The following is a 17,669-nucleotide window of genomic DNA, read 5'->3' on the forward strand; positions in this document are numbered from 1 at the left end:
TTCAATTCCTTGGTAATGAGCCTGCTACAGTTTATTAGCATGTGCTCAGCTTTGTGCCCCATCACTTCTGTGGCCTACACGGGCTGATTTCTAATAGACCCAAAATTCAGCCAAACCACCTGCTTTAAATCTGAAGCTACTTCTGATTAATAGTGCCCCCCAACCCACAGCCTTCCTAATTGTGTGCAATAGTATGAAGCGTGGAGGAAGGGCAGGGGTACCAGCAGCACTGTGAACACCAAAGCAGCCAGTCGGATTGCAGGCACCACACAGAGTAGAAATGACACTGTTGCGAGAAAATCATATACATAATAAATGACAGAGGTCATGCTGAGGCAAGGTTTTCAGCACTATACAATACACATGGGGAGAAACAGCCCTGTCAGCTTGTCTGTCTTTCCAGGATAGCTGGATGCCAGTGAAACAGACACTTTTGGGAGCTTGTGAATGCAAGATACAACATTTTTGCAGGAGTTGGATCCGGACTCTGAAAGAACTTTTCACAAGAGAAAAGAATGTTGTTTAGGTTTGCGACTTTGCTAAATATAGGACTCCTATCTTTGCAGTAGTTTCTCTTCAGATATGTACTCCTTTCTCCTTTCATTCTGAAGCACTCCCAGGCACATAAACAAAACCAAATGAGTTATAAACTAATCAGACTTGTTTTTTTTCAGGTTGGAAAGGAAAAGATAATATTTTGATTTCAATTTCCAAATCTTTGGGAGGTGCTCTGATATTATCTATCACAGTGCTTCAAGCTCCTCACTGTCATGTTATCAACTGGCTCCCAAGCAATTAAAAAGCAACACACAATTACAAAAATGTTTTTTCCCATCACTTCTCTCTCCCATTTCTGCTTATGAACAAAAATAACAAGCAGAATTTTTAACTGTGGGTTAAAACTGTGAGGTTCCTCTGCATATGAAGAGCTGTAAAAGGGCTGAATTTATTTTTGGTTTTGGACCTCTAAGACTGAGGTCACTTTTTGTCCCCTTAGGAATGAGATATTTTGTCCAAATCTGGTCTAAGTAACTCCTAGGGTCACAAGCTTCCTTGGATAGTTTCACTGTTCCTGGAGAAAGCAATGGGCATAATCAGGGAAGAACTGATGGAGCCCAAATTACTTAGGCCAATTCCATGGAACTTCTCCAAATAGCAGCTTGAAGTGGGGTGTTGAAATCCTGGTCCTAGCTGAAGTTAGCATAAGAAATACCAGCAGTGTCAAAATTATTTATGTCTCTGATTTACAGTATAATTTTTAAACAATACAAAAAGATGTTGTATTCTCAGCAATATGTTTTGCTGTTTTCAATAGCCTATAGCAGTCTCAGTGTTTTCATGGTGTGAAGCTTTATGCTAAAGCTGTCTTATCTGAGCCCGCTGCTGTATGTATCAGTGATTTACTTCCCTGGCACGGATATTTGGGACTCCAGAAGCAGTTCAGGAGCCAAGACATACAAGCACGACAGTAGCTTCAAAGAGCCTGGCATTATGAAGGAAGCAAATTCTATTTGTCCAAGCACTCCTTGCACAAAAACAGCAACGGCGTTATTTGGGTTCAGCTTTTACCAGATGTCCTTTCTCTGACACCGATTTTTCCTTACACATTAAAAACAGATAATCCTACTTCTATATCCTGTCAAGCAGAGACGAGTATCATTTGTATACTGCTTCTGTTTAAATTGCCTAATAAATATTTCAGTGGCTTCATGGATGAGGGACAGTTACAAGACAGCTCCTCAGGAGGCACTTCTGGGAGAGGAATAACATTTGTCTGCTGGAATCCTGTGGTTTTGCTGTCTTACTGCTGTGCGTTGGGGAAGAGGAGAAGAGCCCTATTGTAACAAGTAAGGAAAGTTGCAGGTAGGTGAGAGGCTGTGACTGCGCTTTGGCAACGCACAGCAGGAGGTAACGTTACCTGCAGTCTGGGTCATGTACCTGCCAGGCTTACAGGAGGCACCTTACGGAACAGTTAAGTAACTTCTACGAACAGAAACATGAGGTAACTTCATATGAAATCCCAACAGGCTAAGGACAGAGCCACGGGCCAAGGCCAGGAGCCCTGAGAAGCATTAGCTGAGGAGCAGAACAGTGGGAAGGTGATCATGAAAGACCCGTGCTCACGAAAGACCCGGGAACCACCAATTTTATGCTTGCCGTGCTGTGCATTTGCAAAAATTTTTGGCAAGCTTTCAACTAGAAATAACTGTGAGGAGAAGCACCATCCCAGCAGCCTGCGCACGGATTTTTCCTTGATGCTTTCATTGTCTGAGGTGACGACTGAAGGAGTTCCCGCAAAACTTTGAAAGCTGAGGAATACAGAAACTTCCTTCGGGGCAGGGACACCTCACCGGCTCCACAGGATTTTACACAGCGCTTGAACTCGCCCTGCTGAACCCACACAGGCGGGGCCCCCCTCACAGGGGGTCCCCCAACCCCCCGCCGCCCAGCCCCCGGGGCCTGCCCGCCTCCCCTCAGCCCCCTCCCCTCAGCGCAGGGAGCCGCGGGAGAGGGCTGAGGGCAGCAGGCCCCCACAGTCGCCTCGTAACGCCCCCCCAAAGCCCGCCACACCCGGCGGGGGCGCGCGCGCGGCGCCACGTGACTCCCCCGTCCTCCCTCCCCCCTCCCCGGCTTGTTGCACTGAGGAGCTTCGCGCGGGGCGCGCCGGCGAGGAGGGGGCGGTGCGTGTCAAGTGGGCGGGGCGCCGGGGCATCACGTGATGCGGGCGGCCCGGAAAGATCCGAGGAGGAGCGTCGCCGCCGCCATTTTCCTGCGGCGCCCAGTGTGTGTCCCCTGTCCCCGGCCGAGCGGAAGGCGCGCAGGGGGAGGGGACGGCGGCTGGGGGAGGGGGGCGGGAGGAGGAGGGGTCCCTGCTCGGGTGACAGGTCCGTCCCTGAGGGCGGAGCGGGGGCCGCCTGCGGCACGGCGGGGTGAGGAGTCCGTGCAGCTCCATCCCCCGGCTAGTCCTCCCGTCCCGGCCCCTGAGGAGGGAGCGGAGCCGCTGTCGGTTCCAGCGCCGCCAGCCACCCGCCATGTCCGGCCAAAGCCTCACCGACCGCATCACGGCGGCGCAGCACAGCGTGACCGGCTCGGCGGTCTCGAAAACCGTCTGCAAGGCCACGACCCACGAGGTCATGGGGCCCAAGAAGAAACACCTGGACTGTGAGTACCGGGGGGGGGGGATGGCGGCCGAAGGGCTTTCTCCGCGCCTTCCGTCGGGCTCCGCGGAGGAGAGGGGTTGCCCGGCCTGCCCTGGGGTCTGTGGAGCGGAGCGCCCGCGATGGGGCTGCCTCCGTGCCCACCGGCCTCGTGGGGACGTGCAGCCTGGTCAGGCGGAGGAGCTCCGTGCGTTTCAGTGTAGGGCATTCGCATGGGGGAGGTGGGGGTGGGGGGTGTAGGATCGGGGACGTGGCGGTGGAGAGCTTGGGAGAGGCTGTTCAGTGTATCTGCTCTCCAGAAGGGGCCTTATTAGCTCTTCGCTATGCACAGGACCCTGGACAATGAGACCTGCTTGCCCCGTACCCCTGCCTTGGAGAGAGAGAACCGCGGAGGCTAAACGGAGGAGTGTGCTCTAATTTCCTCACTAATTGATCTAATTTGTATTTTGCTAGGGCAGCACTTCCCCATTCTGTAGAGGAGGTGCAGGACTTTGAAGAAGGAATAGCTGACCAGTTACCTTAATTCTTTTCCAGATAGTCTATTAGGAAAAAAAATATATTATTACTTCTCTGTCATTCTTGTAACTCTTCCATGTAGAATATGGGAAATGAGCTTTTGAGAGGCTAATCTGCCTTAGTAAAGGTGTTCTTCTTAGACCTTTCTAGTCTGTCTCTTTCACTTGGGAAGATGGGCCTAAGGAATTCTTTAGACCTTCAGTACCGAAGCTTAACATCCCATACAGGGACTGGTCATTTTTCAGCTTCTATTGAAAATAGATCCAAGGTGGGAAGGCTTAAAAGGTTTTTTCATCAACTCTGATCCATCCAGGTGATTATGAAGAGAATGATGAGCACCAAAGTTCATATTAGTGTGTCTCCCACTAAGCTGTAAGGTCACAGGACTGAAGATGTTCTTGGCTTGAATACCTGATTATTTTGCACTTATTTATTCTAGGCCTTTGAGGACCCTTCTCTCCTCTCCCTGCCCCCCACCCCCTGCCTTCACTTCTCCCAATATGTAACAAAAGGTACTGGTGAGAGATGTGCGGCTGTGCCTTCTCTGTGCATGCCTTCTCCTTTATTCCCACCCACATCTGTGAGGAGAAGGTTGGGTCTTCGTGTGTCTTGAATTTGTGCCATCTAAGTTGCTCTGTATCCAAAGGAAAAGGCCAGATGATACTACTAGGATTAATTGGACTGTAGTTATTTTTTCTTTCCACCAAAATAGGCGTCTGACTTGAAGGGTTAAGAAATTCTGTGAGTACCTGAGTGGGATTTGATCAGTTTTTTAGGGTAGTGCCAGAACAGCTGCCTCAGTTTTTTTTTTTTTCTGGTATCCCCTCTTCCATTTCTTCTCTTGCCTGAAGACTGAGTAGTAACTGAGTGGCTTTGTTATTTCTGGTCAGCCCAGGTGTCAGAAGGCTGAGGAAATCTTTATGCTTTAAGTAACTTGGTCCTCCGGTAAAGGAGACACCTTGTCAAGTGGCTTATTTATGAAGTTGTGGTGTTACTGGATTTCACACAACGGAAGGGAGGCTTTCTGGAGAAAACTTTGTCAGGTTTAGCCTGGAATAGTGCTAAAAGTACAGTTTCAATAATAAGCTATTTAGCAGCTGAATTATTTCACGGTACAAGCTTTTTTAAAAGGGTGGTGTTCTGAACATGGTTGCTAGGGGACATCCTGATTGAGACCTATAGGATGCTGCTGTAGAAGGGTGCTTGAACTTCCTTAGAAAGCTATCTAGTAGTTGCTGGATGATAAGACCATTTCTGTATTTCTCTTGTCTACTCTAGACTGTCAGAAGTTCCAGTTCCTGCCTCATTCTCAGAGAATCCTTTTATCGGAGCAAAGCCAACTTTTTTTTTATTAGCTTTACTACTAGTCACTTTTTTTAAATGGTTAAAATAGATCATGGGTAAATAAGTTTTTTATGCTGCCCTTAATAGTTAGTTAGAAGTCTCTGTGCCTTGCATCAGGAAATGACACATAGTTCCTTATTTTCAGAATTTTCTTTGTTTGTAACATTTATGGTTGTATGTTTAGAAATGAATGCTTTTTGCACAAGCTGTGACTCAAGCCCCACCTCTGAATTATTTGCACATATCTTCCTTTTACAACAGTTTCACTAGTTATATCAATTGACATCTCACTGTGAATGACAATCAATATACCAGTTGTCATAGGTGGCATGCTCCTTAAATACTTTTCTAATTAGTGCTTATTGTGATAATGACAATTAATGCTTACATCGTTAAAGGTTGTTGGATGAGTTGATGAGCTGAGTTTTCTAAGTCTCAAGTTTTGTACCGTTTTCTGTGACATGACATACATTCTTTGTTAATGTGGTAATTGTATTGGTTGTACAGATTGCAGTATTACTGACTGTCCTGTTTCTGAAATTCTTTATTAAGCTTAAGTCATCATGAACGCATTTAAGTAGCTCAGCCTCATGTTCACTTGTACCAATGGGGGGAAATCCAGCATAGGTACCTGAGCACGATTATTCCTATCCTTATTCATCTTGCTCATTATAGAGTTCCAAAACTGAAGTGCTCCCCAGCTTAGGTGTGTGTCCCCTCTGTATTTCCCTCAGTGACCATTACCTTAATAATCAAAGAATGTGAAAGGGCATTCTTAGCCCATGATGGTAAAAATATAATCTGCTCCAAAGAATGCTTTCTCTCCCATTACAAAGCTTAGGTGCTTGTTTGGTTTGGGGAAGAGAGAGAGAATTCTCATTTACAAGTGGACATGGCTTATGATGGGTAAGCAGCAATCATCTTATGGTCATACATTTGTGCTCAGGATATGTTGGGTTTTTTTTTTTCTTCTCGTTTTGAAGGTCCAGTCTTCCAGCTGGGTTAAAGGTTCTCTGTTTTGTAATCTAGGTGCTGCTTTTGTAATGATGAATTATTAGTTTTATGGTAATCAGGTTTAATAATCTTGAAACACTTAAAGCATAGTTCATGAAAATTCTTTTACAGAAAACCTAGTGTCACTAGAACTTTGTTCTAGTTTTCACACCTCTCTGAGCAGTGATAGCTCAAAATGGGTTTGTGTGTTTAACTTCTACACTGAGATTTAAACAACCCTTTCTTTCCTGTTCAGCTTTTTGTTGCTGTCTTCAGTGCTGTATAGTGATGCAAAGAACAAATGCTTTAGGTTGCTTGCATGTAAATGGTGCTGGAAAACTTGTTGCCAGGTTTCACTTTTTTTTTACATGATCCTAATAGGTGCTATGCACATGTGTTTGCATGTGTATGTGGTGAACAATTAATATTTGGAAGACTGGAAGATGCATACTTAATGCCAAGTAGGAGGTTTCACTAGGTCAGTTGAGTGAAACCACTGTAGCAGTGATATTGCAGTAGCATAAAAATCTTTGTGTATGTGTCCATGTTGTGGAGTGTAGTTTAAACAGCTTTGATGTGAAACGTATTTAGGGTTGGGTTCTTGAATGGGTATGGCATGGTAACCCTGTCTGCTTGTAGCTAATGGAGTAGTGCTCTTTAAAGGAGAATGTGGATGGATGGCTTGGAAGGAAGTTGCAATGCTGTAATTATCCATCCTTAACAGGAAATCTCTCTATGGTTATGCCAGAGTGTACTTCCTTGACTTCTTATTGTAAAGAAAAATCTGCATTTTTAAGAAAGACTGTAAACCAGAGCCTGGCCCTGTGTTGCATAGACATTGGTGAGAAGCTATGCAAGTGAAAATAAACTTAACTGAGCTTGTTGGGAACTTTTTTCCCCCAAGTCCCTAGTGTGGCTGTTTCGGTTTTGTCTAGAGGCTACTACTAGTACAATAAAAGTCCAGCTAAAGACTTAGTTTATGTCTGTGCTGGAGACATCTTCTGTTTCCAGATGAGTTAGTAGGCAGAGGGTATCTTGTAGAACCGAGGGACAGGCATCAATTGTTTTTCCCTGTATCTCTCAAAAGATCTGTAGTAAAGCCAGGAAAACCAGCATTATCAGTGCTCATCTAACTGCGTTATTTCAGTGATATGATGACTTAACTCCTGGTGTCTGTGGATCCTACTCTGTTCTCCAGTAGAATTAGATTATCCACATTCCTTTTATGGTATTGTAGTACTTCACCAAATTCATATTTTCTTTCTGGTTTTGGCAGGATTACCTGAAGTTTCTCGTGGCTTTGCTTCCCATTTTATAGTTTACTTACATTTCTGGAGGCAATCCATTGTTATTTTTGCCTAGAACTGTTCCGTGTAACTGTAATTGTTTCAAATACAGATAATTGCATTATTACTACTTTCTTTTGAAGTATTCATTTTTGAACTTTTCCATGATTCGTGTATCGTTTCTTCCTTAGCCAGCTTTTCCTAACTTTTTACTATAATTCTTTTGGAATACTTGTTTGTGCCTTTCAGCAGAGTACAAGAACTATCATACTCCTCTAGACTGCCAGAGGGACAATTTTCTACCACAGCTGCTCATTTGCAGAAAGAATAGCCATTTAGTTCTGCAGCTGTTGTTTTATTTTACTTAGCCTGAAGCAGTATTCTGCTTCGGATGAAGTAAGAGGCAGGAGCTAAGGAGGAGAAGCTGTAGGACACCTGCAGTCAGCTTCGTTGAATCTTCATACTGCCTTTGTTTCCCATCAGCTGTGGTTATTCAGGTGTCATGTAACTTTGGGCTATAGCTCTTGTTGTGACATTTTTTTGAAAATTGTTTTAATGGTGCGTTCATCTCATCTTCTAAAGGTGATGCTTGTAAGAGATGTTCTTCTGCAGTTCAGCCTGTGACCTAATGATCTATTTCAGTCTTTAGTTCCTAATCCTACAATCAGTTTTTGATCTGTAGATGGTGAAAGTTTTAAGCTGTTCCTAGTGACTTGGCTCACAAAGTAATACTGGTTTGCCTCATAATACAGAAGAGATGACTTATCCAACATGGAATTTAAAGCTTCCCTTTTTTGCTTTGTGTATGTTGCCTTATATAAAGTACGTGATCAGTAAACTGCTGCTGCTGATGGAATGCTGGGAGAGTTCGCTTACAAAATGTTACTGACATCTTGCTCTGCATGGAAAATGCAACATGTTTTCTAAAGCAGAGACACTTTTATGTTTGAGAGCTTAATTTTTTTAATGTCCTTCTTAAATTTAAGTGTCTCAATATCTTCAAAATCTTTTCACTCCTTAATTCTCAAACATCAGTTGCTTCTTTAAAAATAGCCCACTGCTCTGCTACTGGTTGGATATGTGCACTTTTGTTTTCTGTAAAACGTGCAGAAGCTGTTCCTCAAGCATGTTAGAAGAAATCAGGTAAGTATTGTAAATTACTTGTTTCTATAATCTCGGAGTCTTGTAGTGGGACAGTTACTAAACATTTCCAAACAGTTTATAATACCAGTTTAAAGCAATAATCTCAAGTATGTGTTCTTCTGAGTATCTTAGCAGGCTCTTCTGCTGTAGCAATGAAAACTTTGCTTTGTGTCAAAAGAACTGGTTTTTTTGTCCATCAGTGTATGACTTTTAACTGTTGAGATTTCCTGCTGGTTGAAGTCTTAATGCTGGAAGTAGTTGTAATTTGGAGCAGATTGTTGCCCTGAAAAGACTTAGGTAGGGGAGAGATTTTATTACTGATTGGCTTCACTGGATTAGAAGTAAATAAGAAATAACTGGTTAAGTGGAACGAAGTGAGAAGGAAAAAAGCTGATGTTCGATATAAAATTGTTGGTTTGGATTTATTTTTCCTCTTCTAGCAGTGTCTTCCATTGTGAAATGTGATTGTGAGCAGGCAGGGTATAACTTTTATTTACTATGTATCCTAAGCTCAAAGGAAGTAGAAATGTGTTGTTAGACTTTGTATTTCACTCCCAGCTTTACATCACAGCTTTATCAATTAGCTGGTAGTTTCTAAACCTCAAGGTAATGTTAGTAAATTCAGTGCTAACTTGTGGTAGACTAACCATGGCAAATCCAAGTTACGAGTAATATGTGACAAATTGGGTATTGAGATTTGAGAAATTAGGGAACTAAGCTGTATTTAAGTGTGTGAAAATAACTTAATGAAGTTAAGCATTTCATAAAGACTTAACAAATATGCTGGTTTTTCCAATTGTGACTAAACATCTCCTGTGCTATTTTGCTAGAAGGAGCTTTATTAAAGTAATACTTATCTGGATCATTTGTAGTATTAAACATGAGTAAATCAGGCTTTTGTAAGTTTTACCTCAAAACAGAGGGTGTAAAATGACAAGGTCTACACAAAAATTAACTTGGGATTGTCAGTTCCTAGCATGAATCATAAGAAAATTTACTGGAGGGAACAGTGGTGGCATAAAGGGAAGTCTAGTGGTTTTATTTTAATTCATGTTATGGCATATACATGGTCTATAAAAAAAAAATACAAAGGTGGGTTTTATACTCATTCAGAGCTCTCGTATAATTTCCTTCAGACCTAGTAGTTTACTGAGGAAGAGCTCTGCATGTCAACCCCTTCTTTTTTCCCTTTCTCCTGAAAAGACACTTTTGAAATACTCACTTAGTGTTCTTTATTGCTTCCTCCCAAGCAAGCAGTCCTTCAGTCATAACATCCGTATGCTCTCGCAGTGGTGCCATTCTAGCAGCAGTAATTCTTTTGCTTATGTAGGAAGTGGTAAGTTTGCACGAGTTGAAACTGCTCTGGTATTTCACATATTTACTCTAAATATGGTACTTGCAGTAGCATGTAGCTCAGCTATTCCAGTTGCCAACTGTCTGTTATGACATCTACAAAGTATCTCTGTTGTTTGTAACCTTTGGTTTTCATTTAATACAGTTTAAAGCACAAATTATGGATCCTTAAAAACTGTTTCATAGTCAAATACTTAGTGTATAAACTTATTTTTTTATTTTATCCAGTTGAAAAAGGTTGTAATGAAATTAGTATCATTCCTCAGTTACTTTTGTTCAAAAAACCAAACCAGAAACAACTCACTAGTATTCACCTATGCGGCGCAAGTTTCTAAAATTACAATAGTAAACTGGATTTCCAGACCCTGAGTGGATAACATACAAAGTTTTAAACTAAACTCAGGTTACAAACAGAAATAAACATGTTGTGAGTATTTTTAAAAAAATATTTTTCTTGCCTTTAATCTGGCAGTAAATCCATTCAGAGCAGCTCTGGTTGTCTGTGATTTTTGTTGCTTTATCTGCCAAATCAGAAGGTTGAATGTCTTGGCTATCAAAAGGTGGAAGCAGGTGTCTTCATGTTCCTTGGCATTCTGAAGGACTGCTTATAACTTGCTTTGCTGTTGGCGATGTTTGAATTCTTCTGGGGTGGATAATGAGCTGTAATGCGATATGGTAATGTTTCTGTACCTGTCTCTTGCTGTTAAAGTGTGTACTTTTTGTTTTGGGTTTACTTTTCTTATGTAGTGTTGTGTCCCTGTTTTCTCCTGTTCTTCCCATACGTTCAGGAATCTCATCAGCATTTCACCTACATTTGTTTTCAGTTACGCTTGGATTATTTGGCTGGTATCTCTGCTCTTGCTGACAAATGGGTCAATATTGAATTGGAAATTGGGTCACATTTGAATTTGATTTATCCCCTTTCTCTCCCTCCCACCCGGTATTGCCATAATAGTTGCAGCCATCGTTGCAACCTGTTTCAAGCTCGATGAATTTTTCTGATCTGCAATTCTGTGTATTCTTGATCTGACTATTTTTTCTGTGAAATGTTAAAAGTTGTTTAAACTATTGTGATGGTTAAGACCCCATACTGAGAATGGTAGTGTAATTTGATTGGATTTAATTCTGTCTGGTTTTCTATTTGCCAGAAGCTGGTGTTTGTAATTCAGTAAGTATAATGTTATGAAGAGATTAAAAATGTCACTTTAGAAATCAGTCTGTTAGGAATATTTACTGAAGTATAGCAGCTACATATAGCTGTAGTTTGCAAAGCAGTTCTTCATTTCTGTATGGCTGTAAAGCTAGCTTCATTGAGTCTTGCTTGCTCATGAAATACCTTCATCCTTTTCATCTGTCTTACAAGGGGTATTTAACTTCAATATTTACATAAGAAATTATGTCAATTTTTAAGTTTTAGGGGTGAAATTAAGGTGTTTTACTTGCAATTACTTTTTATTCATCACTGTCTACAACTAGTACTGTTCAAATCAGTTGTAGTTAAAAGGGAAAAATAACCTTTCTGAACAATATCCTCTTGACAGGCAGAGTTGTTTACTATTTAGAAATATACTAGACTCCTTAGATTTTTAAATTTGAATTAGTTCTCAGGCTGACAGTCCACATCACTTTGCTTTCATTGATACAGACATGCTCTAACTAACTGTCTTTTTTAATTCAAAATACTGAATTTGGATTTATTATCCTTTTAATAAGATTTTCAATAATACATTAATAACCTGTCTTACATTCAATAGGAGTTACTTCTCCCTGAAGTGCCTGCATTTCAGTCATGAGTGTCACAGTACAGCACTACAGGATAAAATCAAAAATATATGTGAAAGGGATTTTAATCATAGGAAAGAGAGAAAAATCAATGGAAACCAATTATGAACACTTTTGCATTCCTGGGCTGTAGTAACTTATAATAAGGCTATGAAATGCATAGTAAGTTGCTGCATTTGATTAGCTTTTGAATGGAAAAGCTCCAGGTGCACAACTAGCTGTAAACGGTTTGAAAGACAGGGACTAGCCCACTATGTTGGGCTTTGCGGGGAAATGATGTTCTAGATACAGGCTTTTATGTTCTTGATAGTTAAAGGGAATTAGCTCAAACTTTCTTCCAGATCTGTTCAGTAGGATTGTTAAGCCTATCAAATGTCATTAACTGACAAAAACAGAGTAAATTTGCTAGCATATTACTTTGCATTAAAAATATGGTTTACATGAAGTTTGTTTTGGTGCTGAATTTGGTGTGTAAGTGGATGGAAATCCAGAGAAGCTTTTGTGTTGGTTCTGAGATACCAGGGAGCAGCACAGTTAGTTCAACCTCTGATACTTGGATTTGCATTGTTAGGAATTTGAAGCTTTTATAATTTCTAGGGGCTGATTTTCTGTGTTGTTGTTTCTTGCTGTTTTTTTACACACAATTATTTTATGAGGAGACTTTCTTCAGATTTGATTATCTGTATGTAATGTACAGTGCACTGGAGGAGATACTTTCATCCTTATTTGAAACTGTTAATGAGGACCCTTTGTACACAGGAATGCGGTCAGCCTCTTAGTATATGGTAGGGCTGACACAAGATGTTATAACACCTTGTTTTACTATAGCTCCATATTCTTTTTAGCTCTCTGAGGTTTTAACCAGTGAACAAATCTTACTTTGAAGCAAATGGAAAACTGTATTTAGAATTGTTAAGGCTTTCCGTTATGAAACAATTTCATTTAAAAAATAGAATCTGGCTGAAGTAATCTTTCCTTTTACCGAGGACTGAAAAGCAGATGTTATTTACTTCTGCTCTTGGCTTTAGTTTATCTTGGAGGCTGTTTGTGATAGGGACATGTCTTTGTGCATGGTAAATAGAGAAATTCCCATCTGAAAGCTGTGGGATATGGAGGAGTTATTTCTGTGTACAGCTTCCGTTACTAGTCCAGTTTCAAACTTGAGTGTTTGAAGCTCCATGTTTGCTCTGAAACTTGATAACCACATGGTCACTGATAAAGTGCTTGGGAACGACCTCTAAAACTGGAGGATAAGGGAAAGAGCTGATCTTGATTTATGAAACCAAGATATAAGAGCATTGCTCTAAGAGGGTGGGTTCCCCTTTGTAAGGTCCTTTGCTTTATGTACTGAAAATGAGTAAAGCTTCATGTATGGTGCTGGGAAAATACAACTTCATTTTCATTCTCCATGTTCAAGGATGACCATTCCTGCTCCACCCTGACCTGTATAACAGTATATTTAAAACTTTTACTTTGAGCAGCTTTGACATGGGCTGTAAAGGATGGTTTTGATGCAACCAGCTGAAGCTGTTGTGCCCTTGTAAAAGAGTGATATTTAAACGTACGTTGAAGCTGTACTTCGGCTAAGCCAGGATGAGTTTTGTTGGTTCAGGGAGCTCCGAATATTTCATGGGAGTTGTTAAGTATAAATTGAAGAAGGAAAACTAAATTAGGCAAGCATTTCCAACATGTCTATTAATAGCATGGAGGATTTTAGCTGTTCCTTTACTTTACTGCCTCCCTTCATGGGAGAGCTGCATGCTTACAAGTACGAGTGTCAGTTGAAACAGTTTTGTGATGATGCCTCTGTTTTTGATGGGGAGAGAAGTGGTGGTTCTAAATTTCATTTTGTTTCTTTGAGCTCAGGTGCTCTGTTTCATCTAGTTTGTTTGCTAACAGTTCATGTCAAAATCTGGTCCTGTATCGGACAAAAGAAAAGGTATGAAAGTGGCTATCAGTGACAAATCTCCTTTAATGAGTTCACCTACTTTAAAGTGCAAAATGTGAAATAGATGGTATGGAGTTGATGGAGCTTGCATTACAGTGGCTGCAAGACTTACTTTAGATGAAGTATCTTGAACTTTAGCTGCTTAAAAAAAGTGGTAATTTAGATCGTAGCGACACTACTTCAACCAAAATTACTAGAATTTTGCACATCACCTAGAATGTTAGCATGGAAAGAGCAGCTTCATGTGTTTTTAATGCTTTTTTTCTCCTATTACTGCTGGGAAGAATGAAGATTAGTCCCACCTAGGGAGGAGACAGAAGTCATATAGAGATTGCAGGTGTGTATATGGCCTTTAATATAAAGAAATCACTTGTGAGACTTAAGTGAAGGAGCAAGGAATAGAAGGAAAGCAACACAATGTTATGTCTAGAATTAATTTCAGACTTTGTACTATCATATCGGTCCTCATGCTTTTTTACAAAGCTATTTTTCTTTCAGTTTTTCAGCACAGAGAAAGATAAATCTCAGACATGTTCTGCAAAACTGTTATTCAAACTGTTTTGTATAACATCAGGGAGTACAAAATGTAGCCTGTTTGATCTCTGAGATACTAGCCCAAGTACCCAACTGTGTAAACCTGTGCTCTCTTGTGTGATTTTCTGCCAGTCACTATGTAGAAGGTTGGTGTTTGATTTCCGTTGAATGATAAATATTTGAAGTTTGAGGATTTGCTGCTTTGCACATTCAGATCATTTGTCAGGAGCTGTTGTGGGTTTTTTTTTCTTTAAGAAAACAGATTGTATGATTTCATAGGCAAATAATTTAAATTGCTTTTGTCCTTGGTCTATTAACTGAGATTTGGTAAGGAAAACTTTGCAGCAAGCTTTGGGCAAGTGTTTTTACTGTCCCTGCATTGTCACCAGAGAGGGAAGTCTTATGGTAAAATTTTGAGGGTTACTAGTTTGGGGTTGACCAGCTGCTTTTATAGAAAAAACAGAAAAAGAGTAGTATTCCTCAGCAAAACTCCCTCATGAAATCTGTGGGTTTTGTTGCTTATTAGTGTCATTTTCTTGACTTTGCCTTACTTTCCCCATTTTTCCCAATCTTTTTCTGTTTTTGGTGGATGACTACTAACGTCATGGTTTATAAGCTCTTAAATCAGAGCTACAGTTTTTATTAAGACCTTTTAAGCTTTGTTTAGTCAGCTAAAACAGTAAGCAATCATCTGACAGGGTTCTGTTGAAGCTATTTCCTGAGAGATCAACAGAAAAGTAAGATACAGAGATTTTCCACACAAAATAGGAAATATTCCATAGCTGGGTTGTACCATGGTGTATGTCAAGTTTATTCATAGTATACTTCAGCCCATATTCTTACTGTCCAAGAAGTTTTGCTACAGTAGGTGAGCATTATGTTGTTTATAAGGAAAAGCATATAGCACTGTCTTGTAATAAATAGTACTGATTAAAATCTGAATAATTTGGACTTAATTCTGTTTCTTATGTGCCAGAAAAGGCACTGCTTGCAATAAGTTTATGTATGGGGCTTTTGATATTTCCTACATGAAAATGAACCCAAATTACTTGGTCATTTTTACATCTTCGTGATGTTGGAAGGGCATGATTTAATAATCATACCATTTTAGGATATAAACTTCTTTGTTGTTGGGTGCAGAAGTTTCCCAGATTTTTTTCCCTTTATCAGGTTAAACTCCCAATTTTGCTGCTCTGTGTAAGTATATGAAAAGTAGTAAAATGTGGAATATTGGGTTTTAAGCAATATACTGCAGGGCCATAAGGACCTATAATAGATACTGTTGCACCATCAGAATGTCTTGACAGTACAGCTTATTTTGTACAACAAACTAGCATGAACTCTTGACAAAAGAAGGCATATTTCCACAAAATGTTATGTTGTCTTGCCAGAAATTAACTGGACAGTCCTTCAGGTGAAGCTGTAGAGGATGGTATCTGCCAAGAAATGTGTCCTACCATGCATTTAAATATTTTTGCAATTACATTGAATTTATTGTCCTATATAATTCTCAGTTTGCTGAGGACACCAGTATACTTAGTGTGCTGCAGGCATTGCATAGCCTGGGAGGCTGCATAGTAGATCATGTGTTTTGGCATGAGTGTTTTCCAGAAACTGGAAAACCTTTGTTGGAGAGAAGGTCATAGTCTGACCAGAATATTTTGCAGCACAAAGGTGGATATACACATCTTCATCTGCAGTTTCAGCACTGATGGAGGTAGATGAATACAGAGGCATAACTCCTTTAACTCAAATACGTGCTTCCTGACAGCTCCCAAAGGCATTCAGGAAAAATGTGCTATTCTTGCTCTGAAATAGATTCTGTTTAGAAGGAAATCTGATTTTCAGTTTCTTAATTGAAATTGGGAGAGAATAACAGATATTCCAAACCAACTTTGCTAGAGTGAGTAAGACTTTTGAGCTAGTGAACTGAGACAAGTATTGAAGTAGCCAAAGCTCAGATCAGATGCTTTGGTTATTTCTTATCCTTGGTTTTGTCTATTAAACTGTCTAATTAAAGATGCAGCACTGCCTTAGTTCTAAAATAACAAAGATCAGGAGATTTTTTTGGCTTGAAAATCTGTTCAGTGAGATGTGGTGGTAGGAGGTCAGGCTGGCGTTAATGCTTGATGGTGGATTTGGCTTCACTGTGCTGTGTAGTGATGGTACACAACTGCTACAAAATTGCTCTGTGATGCATCTTTCAGAAAGAAGTGATATGTAAGTCAAATATCAAAGAAACAGCTAAATTACACTTGTGTGAATACTTTGTATCTTTAGAAGATACATATATTTATATTTATAAACCACACTAGAGGGGTTTACTGACAAAATGTGCCGTGCATGAAGTCAGGTGTGTTTTCTCTGGTTGTCTGTAATGTAGGATTAGGGAAGTCACAGACATTGGAGGGCAGCAATGGTACTTTGGCCGCTTTTGGGTATACTTTAACATGTTTGATATAAATCCCATATAGATCAGATGAGCTTTGGGACTGGAAGTTCTGGAGACAGGCTGTTTTAGCTGTATTACAAATGGTGGCGGCAACAACTATGGGACTCGCTCCCAGAAGTTGAAATTGGGAGTTCTTTGCAGGATTGAGGAGGGTTAGATAATGAAGTGAACCCTAGTTATGTTAAATGCCCATTGAAAAAAATAGGTCATCTTGCAGCAAAAGAACTGTAGAGTTGTGCTCATTGAGGATTTTCTTGTTCTGCAGTGTCTGCTGTTGACAAAATGGTTTCTCTGTTCCAGTAGGCTGGGCTATAATAGTGTTAACTGCTAGCAAGCTGCCAGGTAAGGGCATTTGTTGATACTTTGCATGAATCTAGGAGGTGTTGCAGGGCAATCTGCAAGGACTGGTTGCATTCGGTTGGCAGTACAACAGTGCGTTGTACATGTGTTTCACAAGTCTTGTTTTCAACACACATCCATTAGTGCTTTTTATTTTTTTTTAATTGTATGGAGATGTAATAGCTATGGAGTATTTACAGACAAAGTTCCTTTGGAGCAGAAGGCTATAAGTGCAAAGTGCATGCTATAACCAAAAAATTACAGTACGAAAAGGCAGATGGCTTGGGCACTATTCTTGTCAGAGAGAAAGACAGAAAACAGCATGGTGACATATGCAATGTGTATGTGGTGATGAAGAGACTTGTGGGTTACTATCTTTGACATCACATACTGATCTCTCTCAGCTATCTATAAACCATGTGTGCCTTCTCTATGCACCTTAAGGTAAAATCATTGGATAAACTTGCATGTGTGCAGGCTGTTTGCTTGAAATAGCTTCACGTTTGCAGTAGGAGATCAAAGTAGTGTTAAAGCTATACAATTTTCAAAGTAGTCTTCATCAAAATAAAAATGTTCCACCCAATGCAATTCCTTGTGCTTTCATCCATCTACTGTGTTTGACTATCCATGCTATAAATAATAGATACGTAAATATTTATTATAATATTTAATATATTAATTTAACATTATACTCTAATATATTAAATACTTATTTCAATATTGAATCAAATAGCTGTCATTCAAAATTAAAACCAGCTCGACCACCTGTTCTAATGTATTCTCAAACAATACCAGTCACACAGAACTCTTTAAGGTACGTA

General features: G+C 40.2%; 1 protein-coding gene across 10 annotated transcripts in view; it reads left to right on the top strand.

The window, feature by feature from the left end:
* The first annotated feature begins 2,835 nt into the window (after positions 1 to 2,835).
* Positions 2,836 to 17,669, top strand: part of PICALM (phosphatidylinositol binding clathrin assembly protein) — a 71,196-nt gene continuing 56,362 nt past the window's right edge. For 4 of the 10 annotated variants that reach the window (XM_080375856.1, XM_080375858.1, XM_080375860.1 and 1 more), the window contains exon 1: positions 2,837 to 3,162. In XM_080375856.1, coding sequence (XP_080231982.1) covers positions 3,033 to 3,162 — 130 coding nt within the window. In that variant the 5' untranslated portion in view covers positions 2,837 to 3,032. Of the gene's footprint in view, positions 3,163 to 17,669 lie in introns of all 10 variants that reach the window. The other 6 variants (XM_080375863.1, XM_080375864.1, XM_080375865.1 and 3 more) reach the window with 4 other exon arrangements.

The sequence above is a fragment of the Falco punctatus genome (genome assembly GCF_963210335.1).
Source record: "Falco punctatus genome assembly, chromosome: 2".
NCBI classification, from domain to species: domain Eukaryota; kingdom Metazoa; phylum Chordata; class Aves; order Falconiformes; family Falconidae; genus Falco; species Falco punctatus.